The sequence below is a fragment of the Saccostrea cucullata genome, unplaced genomic scaffold, assembly GCF_032062105.1.
Source record: "Saccostrea cucullata isolate Sc308-1 unplaced genomic scaffold, CSIRO_AGI_Scuc_v1 ctg3672, whole genome shotgun sequence".
Lineage (NCBI taxonomy): Eukaryota > Metazoa > Mollusca > Bivalvia > Ostreida > Ostreidae > Saccostrea > Saccostrea cuccullata.
This window is the reverse complement of record NW_026932695.1, coordinates 1-13421: the sequence shown is the minus strand read 5'-3', so window position 1 is coordinate 13421 and position 13421 is coordinate 1. Positions and strand designations below refer to the sequence as shown.

General features: G+C 36.3%; 3 protein-coding genes across 3 annotated transcripts; 1 reads left to right on the top strand and 2 right to left on the bottom strand.

The window, feature by feature from the left end:
- Window positions 1-1085: 1085 nt before the first annotated feature.
- LOC134235831 (uncharacterized) lies at window positions 1086-1626 on the bottom strand. The gene is made up of 2 exons (XM_062718000.1): window positions 1280-1626; window positions 1086-1139 (listed from the first exon to the last, which is right to left on the bottom strand). The coding sequence occupies exons 1-2, from the start codon at window positions 1579-1581 to the stop codon at window positions 1115-1117; spliced, it is 327 nt and encodes a 108-aa protein (XP_062573984.1). The 5' UTR covers window positions 1582-1626; the 3' UTR covers window positions 1086-1114.
- A 5170-nt stretch (window positions 1627-6796) lies between these two features.
- LOC134235828 (ATP-dependent DNA helicase RecQ-like) lies at window positions 6797-9489 on the top strand. Its single transcript, XM_062717998.1, has 2 exons — window positions 6797-7415; window positions 7678-9489. The coding sequence occupies exons 1-2, from the start codon at window positions 6982-6984 to the stop codon at window positions 8828-8830; spliced, it is 1587 nt and encodes a 528-aa protein (XP_062573982.1). The 5' UTR covers window positions 6797-6981; the 3' UTR covers window positions 8831-9489.
- On the bottom strand, window positions 9446-12484 carry LOC134235829 (uncharacterized). Its single transcript, XM_062717999.1, has 4 exons — window positions 12349-12484; window positions 11593-11714; window positions 11303-11508; window positions 9446-10832 (listed from the first exon to the last, which is right to left on the bottom strand). The coding sequence occupies exons 1-4, from the start codon at window positions 12352-12354 to the stop codon at window positions 9988-9990; spliced, it is 1179 nt and encodes a 392-aa protein (XP_062573983.1). The 5' UTR covers window positions 12355-12484; the 3' UTR covers window positions 9446-9987.
- Window positions 12485-13421: the final 937 nt, after the last annotated feature.

Genomic DNA, 13421 nt, shown 5'->3' with positions numbered 1-13421 from the left:
GAACTTTTTTTTTCAATTCCAATTTCTTCCAGTACCATTTTCCTCCGTACAATATTAAATTACCTTCATATTCATATACTGTTGTGAAAAAAAGAGGGGGGGGGTCAGCTTTTCAATGAACATTCAATGAACATTTTCGAAAGAAAAAAGTGCTTCCCCTGTTGGTACGTGCCTGAATCAAGCTACATGTATTTCATATAATCCCGTGCTAACCTGCATGCGTTGAAGTCCATTCTGAAACCGCGTGTGTTCGATAGTGATTGTGTTCGATATGTACAACAAGCGGTCAATTTGAGCATTATATATAGGACACAGCCGTGGGAGGAGTTTATTTCTAATCCATTCATTTGATTGGCTGAGGTTCTGTTCTAAGTCAGTAAGATCATATGAGAGAAATCTTCGCTCCGCCCATTCTTCATGACGAAGATTTCTCTTCATATGATCTTACTATTACTTAAAACGTCTTATCTAGGAGCCACAGAGTGGCAGTTTTGTGACCTTGTTACGATTCTACCTATCTAGAATTGCTTCTGCGTATACTGCTTCATAGTTTAACTTTATTGACTTAAACTATTTTGAAGATATGTATGCTGATTGAAATGGCAGATTCAACACCTTACTATCAAAGCCTCAAATTGTACTGAAGAAAGACTAACAAAAAATTATGTGTTTTAATTTAAATTCATTTTCATTCAATAATTGCAAAAAAGTTTGTGATCATCAGTTCAAATAAATATAAAAGACATTATATGTATTACATACATGTAAAAGTCACTTGTATATATCACATATTTACACAGTTCACAGTCACGATCAATGTTCTCGGGCAATGTTCACATATGTCAACACAGTCTTGGCAGATAATGTCACATCACAATCACAAATGATGTCACTAATCGTTGGTGGGCCCATAAACACCAACACACTCTCGCAACAATTGTGATGCGGTGAGCTCCCCACTGATGTAGCTGTCCCAAGTGTCATGAAGGCGGGCAGTGAGGCCCTGGATCCTCCTCCGTTGGCAGCGCAGGATCTGCTCCTCGGAAACTAGTCGCACGGTGCGGTCCACCACCCGAGTCTCACGGTGAAGAAGGCGGCGTTGGTCTTGCCGATGTCAGCGTTGATCCTGGTGTGCCAACCTGTAAGATGTAATTAAAAAATAAATAAAAATGCTCACGGAATTATTCTTATTGCATGTATAAGTTGTAATTAATAATGAATTTTTTTATTACTTTAAATTATTTACCATCTAATAATTGAACAGAAATATTTAGCTTACCTTCTACATCGTTGTGCGTCCTCACATTCGTCTTGAAGATGAAGATCCTCCAGTTCCTGGGCTGCCAAACTGCACTTCCAACCCAGTTGGTGCTCATGTAGGCAACAAGCTGTTTGAGTTCTTAGGAAGTTGCCCTGGCTTCGATTCGGTCGAAAGCTGGCTGGATGTCTGCAGAGGGCAGGAAAGGCAGTGCCATCAGGGACCTGATGTACCGATACTCCGTACCACGCTTGGTGTAGGTTGTCCTCAGCCCCAATTCCTGTAATTTCCGTCACACTGCCTGGCCGAAGTGAAAGGCGCATCCTTTGATGAAACTGTTTGGGAATTCATCACAGATGGCTTTCCAGGCACCTAAGAAAGAATTCAATATAATTAATGAAAAAAAATATATAAAAAAAAAATAAACATTTTATGTCATATAATTTAAAAAAATCATTTGCTTATTCCACATATGAATTCCTATGTATTCAAGATTACTTTCTATTTATCGATATTTAAAATTCAGATATCACTAAATATAATTATATTGATAATTACTTACTATATTAAAATAGTTCGAAGTCATAAGCTAAATATTTTAAATACCTTTGACTTTCTCAAAGTCAGCCACGAAGATTTCCCTTGAGGTTCTGGAAAATCTGAAAAAAAATATAGTAGCTTTGTTGTACTATAATGAACATATAACATGAAATAAACAAATTGCCAATATTACGGCAATGAAAACACAATGGCAAAAGTGGAAAACAACGTGTATATCTGTCACTATCAATGGCACGAGAATCGATAACAATTTTTAGAATTCCGAACCCGATGTACATATCAAACGTAACGTAACTACCACACTCCTCCCCGTTTTACAAAATGTTCCTGGGCAACGTGACACTAATACATATGTTACATCCATAAGCTCTTTGATGAATTTCTAGTCTTCCATCTGAAGCATGTCCATCAAAAGTTGAAACATTCTTGGTAAGGAAGTTTCGGGTACACCAATAAGTTACACTGCACTTCCTGATCTCTGAGTATTTGATTGTATTTTATCAATGGAATTGCATCATCCATATTTCTGATAATTCACTGCAGTTTTGATGCACTCTTCTACAATAATTACATCCACCAAATGGTAACTGTTCTTTTGGAAATCGTCTTGGTAATGTGGACATACCTATGTATCAGGAATCCGAGAGAGTGACCGTCCGCATTCTGATGTTTGTTTCCTGGTCGATGATAGATGTTCATGCGGAACTGGCTCAATTCCTCTAACCATCTAGCTAGTTGTCCATTTAGGTTTTTAAAATTCATGAGCCACTGGAGACTACTGTGATCTTTCCTAATGTGTTTTGAACATATTTTATTGTTGAGCAAAAGGATAAGACACAAGTTCTGACAACCTACTAGTTTTTTTCCTTAAAAACACATAGTAATTGTCATGCAAGATAGTAACAAAAACGTGTACAAATAAGAGTCAATAATATGTCTAGCTAAATCTACAAGTTTCATTTATAAATTTATGAACAGAGGCAAAAATGCCAATGTTTACTCCAGCCGAGAGATTTTCGTTGCCCCATAGCAGTAGGTGTACATCTATGATGTCTAAATCAAGTCGAAAAAGATAGTCAAAAAGATTACTTCGAGCAATATGGTATTTTTAACAAACAAAGAAAAAATGATAGGCATCTTCTTGTTTACCACACGAGCAATAAGGTTTATCAGTGATAATACGTTTAAATAAATCTTGATTCAATACAAAGTTGTGTCTTAGTTCCTAATAGTAATTCCGTTATGTCAAAAGGTCTACCCAGCAAATAATGAGGAAAATGACGTGAAAACCTGACTACGGCTAATAATTCCTTCCTGGTTGTACAGTATTTCTTTTGCTCAGGAGTAAGTGTAAAACTACAATATGCAATACAGCGTTCAACACCGTTTTGTACTTGAGACAGTTCAGCACCGATAGCAATGTCAGAGGCATCAGTATCGAGAATGAACTTTCCGTCTTTTGTAGAAATGGTAAGAACGGGCGCATTCATTAATGCATTTTTTCACAGATTCAAAGGAACATTCATGCTTTTCGTCCAAATGAAAAGGAGTTTTACCTGTAAGTCCATATAAAGGAGTGTAATCTTTGCAAAATCTTGTATGAAGCTTCTATGATAATTTGCAAATCCACAAAATCTTTTTCACTTCTTGAGTACAAGTAGAAGCTTTCCATCTGGTCATGGTATCTATGGAACTTTTATACCATCCCTTCCTACTGTTCTTCCTAAATACTCCACTTCAGGTCGAAAGAGTTCACATTTTTCCCTTTGAGTTTAATTCCATAATCTATGAAGCGCTGCAATACTTTGGCAAGATTACAGATATGTTTACGTTTAAAAATTACTGGATCCGCCTTTGTTCTCTGAATGGCGCCAAACAGCTCGGTTAGAGAATAAAAAGTTCCAGTGAAATTACACATGTATAATTTGTACATTCCAATGGACACGTGAAAGTTAATCTATAAATATCGAATATCCCTATCGCTGGTATTGTACGACATGTGTGTAACATATTCAGAAACAGACGTTATGCATTTTTAAAATTTTCCTTACAAGAATTTTTAGCCCGTCGATATAAGTTCTTACCGTACACTTCTCGTAGATATTTCACAAAGTGTTGGACGGAATGCTCCCCCTTCATTCTGGCATTACTTCCCTCTGCTGAGAAATCAACTGCATCAATCTGGAGACACTAAGCGTGATGGTTTCATTTGTAAATTAGTATTTCATGTTCGTTCGTTCAATTATCTGAAAGTAGTGACACCATTGGAAACATACATCGAAAGTACGACAAGTTATTTTTTTATGTATATATACATTTTTTTTCCCAAACTTCACATACTTGAAGGACACCCGTCCACTCCAGTCCGCGCCTTAACTGGGAATGGGCCGCGGTGCTGCCATCAATAATAATCGGGAGGAACCCCAACAGAAGGCCTCCTTGAAGAACGATCAGGGCTTGTGCAGATGGAAACAATAATCATTCCAAAACCGCAAATAAAAACTTGTTTTTATGAAATATTTAAGATATAATTTATAACCTACCGATTACCAAAAGTAATTGGGCCTTGCGAGTGCTTCCCCTTCAAGATGCACCTCTATAGCACCTGCATTTACATGGAGGAGTCGGTGTTTCACCTCCTCCATGAACGTGTGGAAGAATTCTCTCCTGGGCCCGCCCAAATCCTCAGCCGCTTCCCCGTGGGAAGTCATCTGAAGAAGAGGACGGACATTCTCCAACGAGGAAATTTCATCTATAGCATCATGGAAGAGATTGAAGCGGCTGATGAAGATAAAGGCACCCTCCCCCTCCGTGGGGACACTTTCGTCTGTGATGTCTAAATCTCTTCTTTTGAGGAAGAAATTTGAGTACAGCTTCAGGAGAGCCCTGGGATCTGTTAATAATTTACAGGTTTTTGTAGCTCCGCTTACTCCCATCCATAGGATTGAAGCCTTTAAGTTGAAGTTGGTTCCACCAAACCTGCTAGCTGCAGCCAGTCCAGCTCAGTATGGGATTGATGCTTCAACTATCCATATTCTTTTATTTGAAATGCTTTGGTAAAATTACTTGAGAGCATCTTTGTGTGTGCGGGTGTTGCTTGTATGGTATTTGTGAAGTATGCGTGGATAAAACTTGAAAGTCAAAATGAATTAGATTTCCATCTACCCATTTCTTTAATCTGCGCATCAGGAGTTCCGCGTTTTGCCAACTGTGTGGCCATTCAAATGCGGAAACTATGAGATCTATAATATAGTTTCCATGCACTTGGGTAAATGAGAGGGACTTATCTAAAACTGCCTGAAATTGAAAACGGGTAATCGGTGTACCATCTACATGAACAATATATCTGTATTGGGGGAGGGGGGGGGGGTCTTAACTGCAAAGAAGGCCCGATTGTTGCTGTTGTACAAAATTGTGTGTCAGGTACATGTAATTTTTTGTATTTCAGAACTTAAACTTTACCTATTTGATCTGTTTTGATCTATTTATTTTCATGAAAAATTGACCAGCTTTGCTGTTGGAATTGTGAGTCGTACTTATACCAATTATACGAATGATTAGCTGTCAGGCGGATGTCTAGCATACATTTTAGCATTTCTAGAGCTTTTGCCTCACTGTTCGAAAATGATACTCATGTGAATCATAAAAGCTGAAGTCCACTTTTCGATACTTAACTGCGAGTTCTGTTTTCGCTTGACAACACATAAACGAAACGGCCATTTTTAAAATGGACTTCCCCTTGTGAATCCCATTCATTTAATTCCGTTGCAAATTTTAGTAAGAGGGAAAGATATACAAATTGCCTCTCCCATATTTTCAAGTTACGCTTATGAGGTACATGAGCGGCTATACTGTCCGCTGAGCAAGTTTGCTGATGTGGTAAACCTGCCATGTGAATGAGTGTCTCACCCGGGGTGTTGGTTGTCGAGATGCTCACTTCTGCGGGGGCATGGCCTTGGGACTCCTCGGGAACTGCCACCTCCTCCGGGCGCTGTGACTGTGCCTCAGGGGGGCTTCGGGTGCGGCGTTTTTTCTCCCCTTGGCCCGAGCTGGCGAACCCATCAGCCTCTTTCGAATGTGACTTTTGTCTTTGGTTTGCACAGACGGCATGTTTCTGCTTCTAAGATCAAATAAGAGGCCCACGGGCCTTAAAGGCCACCTGAGTATTGTGTAACAACTTTCAAACAATTAAATTTGGTTTGTATTTTAAACCAGATGCCATGAAATTCACAATTTTGATATAAGCAGCATTGCTTATCATAATTAAAAAACTTAGCATGCTTACTCTACTTATTCAATACACCTGGTAGATCAGGGTAACAAAGAGAAAATGTTCTTCAACTTTACATGCTATATAACCAGTAGTGCACCTCACACAAAATAACCACTGACCCTGGGGCCACATATTTCAAAATTTTTGCAAATCTTATCATAAAATGGTGGATTAATATCAAAGCAGATTTCAAAGCATTTTTTATTTTCAGACCATGTACCCCCCTCTCCCCCGACCCAGGGGGCATAAAAATAACCATTTTGCTAGATGCACCTTTCTTCATCATAAATATACACACTTGGATCATTGGCATAAAATTCACAATTTTGGAAATTGCACTCTTGCTTATCATAACTATGTGCTTAGTTAGTTTATTTAATACTCAGAAGCAGAGAAGAGGATTTTCAAAGACTAAATGCATTTTCACTATATAATCAATAAAGCCCCGCCCTAAAACACCAGAACTCCTGACTCTGGGGCCATAAAATACCAAAAGGGGACATTAAGAAGACACATTTCACAAAAATAAGTGAAACTACAGAGGAAGGGAGAAACTTTGATTGTCAGATTGATGGAGGGTAAAAAGACTGGATGAAGTCTAATAAGAGTTGCACATCCAAAAAGTAAGCCCGAGTCTATGAAGATGTACATGATAAGTACACACATTTGAAATATGAAGAATCGCGTGCCCGATTTTCATCATCTTCGCTAGCCAAGGGTTTTCGGTCCGCAACGCTCCCCATAAACCCTTGGCCGACATGCACTGTGAAACGCCGGTCACACCTAGCGCCATCTGTAAATTTTCGGAAAGAACGATAATCCTGGTTGAGGCAAACAGCCAATGAAATGAAAGCTTTTATGTATGCTTCGGTAGAAAATCATACACAATATGGCGACCTCCGTTGAAAATGTTGAAACAACATTTGGAATAGAAAAATTAAATGCTTTTCAACAAGAAGCAATAGATGCTTTAATGAACAAACGTGACGTATTCGTAGGAACGAAAACGGGTAGCGGAAAGACTATTATCTACCAAAGTATGGGTGTTCTGAACAAAGAAATGGTGACCGTAGTGATAGCTCCACTCCAGAGCATTATGGAAGAACAGGTTGATAGATTAAACAAGACTGGCATGTCTGCCATTTACATTGACAGTCTTAAAATGCCATTGAATGAAATTATTGGTGGAAAATATCAATTCATTTACGGGAGTCCAGAAATTCTTGTAGACAGTACGAAATGGAGAGATACGTTTCGTCACCCAGTATTTTCCAAAAAAGTTGGCCTATTAGTAGTGGATGAAGCACACACTATTCTGCAATGGTGAGAGATAAAGTTGATCCACTATATTGTAAACAGTGCTATTATTTTTTATTGTTCAAGGACTTTTAACAATAGTTTCATCCAAATTGATCATGATGATAGCATTGCACACAGTCAGTAGAGTTCAGTGTTTCAAAAGTAATTTGGTCATATATAAAACGTTCACTTTTCCTATCTGACATTAGCTTTTTGCATTTTAATTGTAATTTCTTTTGTATTTTATTTTACAAGTTATTTACTGAATTTTTCTTATGATCAATAGGGGTGAGAGCCATAACCAGGAGGAAGTGTTCCGAGAATCTTTCTCTAGAATTGGAGAACTAAGATCTCTTTGCCCTGCGGCCTCAGTGCTTGCTTTAACAGCAACAGCAAGTCCTACCAACCGTCGTAAAATAATGAAAAATCTCTGTTTTAAAAAAAATAACTGTATTATAGTTGACAGTCCAGACAGACACAACATTAAAATTTCAGTGAAAAAGGTCAAGAACAATTCGGAAGTGGAGGATGATCTAGAATTTATTTTCAGTGGTTTAAAAGATAAAGGTAAAGACTTCCCAAAACACTTGATATTCTGTAATACAATAAAGGAATGTTCTCTTGTGTACAGTGCCCTTGTTCGTGAATTTGTTCATATGAATCATATGATCAACATGTACCACAGTAAAACTCCCGATGATGTTAAAAAAACAATTCGAAAGGATATGGAATCAGAAAATGGCATTATACGTGTACTAGTGAGTACAAGTTCTGCGGGAATGGGTGTAAATTTTAAAAATTTACATAACATTGTACACTTTACCCCTCCAAGAGATATGGACACCCTAGTTCAGCAGATGGGGCGGGCTGGTAGAGACGGCAAACAATCTGATGAACTAATTTTATATAAGAGTCACAAGACTCAGATGAAGAAACTAGACAATGAAATGATGAAACTCATAATCTCTGATGACAGTTGCCGACGGAAAATCATTGCAGATTGTTATTTAACAAAAAAATGTGAAACAGTTGTTGATCATTGTTGTTGTGATTTGTGCGAATCTAAATGCAAGTGTGGCGAAATGGAGTGTCCTTGTAGACATCCAGTCTTTTTTAATGCAGATAATCCAGTTACTGAAGAACAATGCACAAGTAGGACTAGAAACATTACTGATGATGAATTTCAACTTTTGAGACATAAGTTGAAATTACTCAAAGAATCCCTAGACCAGAACTCGACATCTTCATTTGTAACAGACTTGGAAACAATTTCTACAGCAAATATAGAATGCATCATAAAAAATGCTAGCAATCTTTTTTCTGTTGAAGATGTACTGCAATATGTTTGGTCATATGACTTAGCAAAATATGTTCATGAAGTATTAATTGATGTATTTGATGACATGATGACAAATATTTCAAGCTCAGACTCAGAATAAAAACTGAAAGTACATGTGTAATATACTCAGTATATCTTAACTTTAATTCTGTGATAATTTACAGTGTTTTTTCTTTTTGTGTTTGGAAACCTTCTTTTCTTTAGCTTATCATGCTTATATAAATGAATAATGTGGTGGTCATCTTTTGTAAGCAATCAACAGGAATCTGACCTGATTATCAGGTCAATTTAAAGATTACATTTTTTCCCTATTGACAAAGGCTAATACAGCAGGAAATAGAACTACACATGTATGTATTCTACCTAATGTAATGTTTTTTTTTTTAGAAAACCATCTTTCCTTAGTTTATAAAATCCTTAAATATTAACACAAATGTTTTTATTTTCTTTGAAAGCACTTGTTTCAGGTAAAAGAATGTTTTAATGGAAAACAATTTTCTATAATTTTATACATGTACTTTTATTGTCCCCACTATTTAGTTCTAAGTTTAATGCCAGGGATGGGGAGCCCTGGATTCATTAAACTAATTTACAATTGTAACCTAACAATACAATGAGACATGTTTTTGGCACAAAAAACACAATCTACTACTGTACATGTTATCAGCAATTAATTTTTTTTATTGAATTGTTTTGGTCAGTTTATAAATGTTTTAATACATATGTAATAAATATGTAATAAATACATCATACACATCACATCTTTTCGTATTCTTAAATCTAAATGTTCAAGAATTATTGATATAAGATGAATACTTGTAGAAAATAAAATGACCTCCATCAGAGAGCAGACTGAAATTCCCCAAATCAATTTAATAGATGGCATGTTTAGAAAGGGAGTCAGCTAGGAAAAATATTGTTAATTCCATTATTGGTGGGAGATTCCACTTGATGTTTGCATATATAACATTTTTAATAGCATACTATACATAGTTTGAAAACTGACATTTTCTGTTTACTTAATTGATTGCACTTGGACTCTTGCTAGATCTATATATCAACGTTAAAATGCAAAAAAACATCCTTTCAAAAAATATTTGAACAAGTGTAAATTTTAATTTACATCATACTTAATTCTGCCATATTCTAACATTTCCTCACTTTTCAAGCAATATATACAAAAATGGCAAATTGATGATGTACAGCAAATAACACGTTTAAAAATTTTTAACATTTTATAAACACAGTTCTGGTCACTCAAAACATTTCACTTGATGCACGGGTTTTTTGCTTTGTTATCCATGCATGTAATTCAGGCAAATTTATTCTTTGATAGACATCTTTGAAATTGCTAAAACTATCATATTTTCTGCCTACTTCATATCGGAACACACCAGCAGCAACAAGTTCTTTTAGAATAAGATATAAGTCACTAGAACTGTCCGTTTTGGTGCGACTTCTCCCAGATGATGCTGCTGCTACATTTCCTTCCAGATTTTCTTTCATTTCCTTTTGCAGATGGGCTGAAAGAGCTGCTTTCTTGGCACTCTGGTAGGTGAAGTTTCCTCCTTGTTCCTTGATGAGTTTTTTAACGAGCTGAACATGCAACTCCACAAGGTTGTCATTAGGAATATTGTTCCCAACACCTCCACTTGTACTTGCCGTACAGTTCCATAAATACTCCTCTGCCTGTTTTGGAGTCAAAATTGCGGTTATGTATGCTTGGAATCTCCAAAGCCACAACTTGTATTTGGTGTGACCCCTAACAGAAGCACATAGCATTTCAAATTTGGTATTCCTTGAAATTCTGTTCCCATCTCCCATACGAAATGCATTGTATGTGTCTCTTAACAATAATGCGTTCTTCATAAATGATCCTCTGTACGAAGCTATCAAATCGGTCTCAGAAGGATTTTTTTCTGGTACGTCAAATGTCCAGTTATGCTCTTTAACTAAATGTCTTTTGAAAAATCCCAGACTTTTGTACTCTTTGGCACAGGTGCAAGTGTACTTCCTGGTCAATGGGTCATACATTTCCTGTATTAAGGCTGAATTCTGATCAAGTTCCATTGCCTCTGCAGCGATTTGCTGTGGATTCTTGTCTGAAATTCAAAATTATAGAAAAAAATAAACTGCAGAGTAAATGTTACGTTAGAAAAGAGGGTGACCATTTTTTTCATACATGTTTACAGTTCAAGCATAATTTATGCAAGGCATAAGTTTGGCATTTTAAACAAGGGTGCTGAGATTGCTAAAACTGAATATGGCTTAAAATGAATTGCATCTTATAAATAATAGGTTCTTTAGTTAGCATTTAAAATAGCTACAATTACATCTCGTTAAAACTTGAATACCACTTTATTTTGGACAAATTGCTAAATTTGTGTCTCATTAAAATTTTCACTTATACCATGTATACGGTCAAAGTGAAGGTACTAAAATATGATGTGGAATGTAACCAAACTTGTATAGTACAACATATTATGCAGATTCTGTATGCTAATACTTTACTTAAAGGATATTCACAGTTTAAAACAAAATGTGCCCACATCTACATGAAGAATGCATTTACCTTTATCAAGCTTCACATGGCGTTCCAGAATTTCTTGCGCTAATGATGACAACCAGGAATATTGCTCATCACAGCTAGCAGTCTGTATCAGTGGTGGTGGTCTGAATTCCTTAGGTTGATCATCCAGTTCATTCATGCCCATTATATCCATGGCAGCAGCCAGTATAAAAGCATCAAGGCAGTCCTCAACAAAAGCAAAATGCTGCCTACAAATTTTGGAAAAATGTATTAAAAGGAGAAGGTTTATATTATGTAATTTAACATGCAGAGTGTTTACTCATGTGCTTTACCTGAAAGCACCGGTGACACCATCAGGTCCTGTAACATCAACTCTATGTAAGAGGTTGCGCAACTGATAAAGAGTACCTTGATCTGAAGCAGAGCTCGCACTGTAGAATTCTTGATAGATGAACTAAAATAAATGAGACACGAGCTGTAAACACAGGAAATCACATCTGAGATTTGAAAAGAACATGTATATCTAATTTAATAGCTACTTTAACGATTTCTATGATAGACATGTATTTTGATTGTAAAGCAAAATGTCCCTCCTGTTCTACTTGTCTATTTAAAAATAATTGAATTCATGCAATAAACTGCAATAAGAACAAAGCAAGATTGCGAAGGTAATTTCATTAAAAAATAACTTTACAAAATAATTATTTTGTTGAGTGCAATAAGAATTATTTGATACATTAAATAAAATATATAATCATGTGAAAAAAAGAATAATGAAAGTAAATACTGAACAAGAAAAAAATCTTGTCATTTATAAATTTGGAATCTTCGCAATCCAAGAATAAACATGAAAATTGAATAAATTTTAGGTTAAGTGCACTCTGACATGCAAACATATGATAAAAATTTTAGGCCAAATAAAATCATTTGTTTCTTGGTTGTAAGAATTATTCAGTACAGATAAAAGATGAAATTTCTTCTCACTTATAGACTTTTTTCTTGGTCTTGAGACAAAAAAATTGTATTTGGCCTGAAAATAATCTGAACTATTTATGGGTATATATACATTTAAAGAACATGCAACTAACTTTCATGACTATCCAACAACAAAACAAACTGAAGAATCAGGAACGGAACTTCCAATGAAAAGGTTATTAACTCTCCAACCAACGAAGAACTGGAATCAACAGCTAACGGGCAAGCATCTAAAATACCAGAAGAAAGTTCATCATTCTGTGTAAACCCTCTGGCCTGTGCACAACACCACACAGTCTAAAGAAGTCACTTTGTCCATTCAACATTGCAAGCTGTGCAGAGTATGCCCTCTCGTTTGTTAAAACGTCTCCCCCAAAGACTATCTTCTCAATGACAGAAGGTGGGTTATCATCAGTATGGGCAATATAATTTTCATGGAGATGCTGTAGAATGGATATCATATCTTCCATTTTGTTTTCACTTTTATCCAGCAAATCTACAATGCAATACTGTGATTTTTGTGAAAGTTCTTTCAAATATTGGTGATCTATGTACTCTGGTACACTGTCCTTGAATGGTTTCAGACATGCAATATGCTTCACAAGTACTTTTGATATATGGAATTGAAAAGACCTATCAACATCCTTGCAATCACCTGAGCTTGGTAGGAATGTGTGGTTAGGAATGTTACATATCTCAGCCAATGGTTTCTCATTTGGTAGTTTTGAAATGACTCTCTTCTGCACAGCAACATTGAGGAACCAATGAATACTCTGTCGCTGTCTTTCCTTAGTCATGTGAGAGGGGTGCTTCATCAGATCAATGTTGTCCCCTATTATCTCAAATGCAGGGAGTTCTTCTTCTAAGTTACCACTGTTCCTACTGACATAAAGGGAACCAATAAGTTTGCTTCTCTTTGATGATGACTGAACGGTTTCACAGGCTTTGATGCCGACTGGAGAAGAAAATCTGCTTACAGGTACTTCTGGGAAAAGTATTCTTCCATATTTGGATTGAACTTCCTGAATTGGTAGAACCAAAGCTGATTTCTGAATACATATCTCCCTTGAGCAATGTGTCTGCAGTGTAGAGAATGATACCTTAGCACCTGTCAATATCTTACAATTACTGTAAGATGCACGAGTGTCAGTGGTGAAGTTCATTTTAAAGTACATGTTTTCTTCTT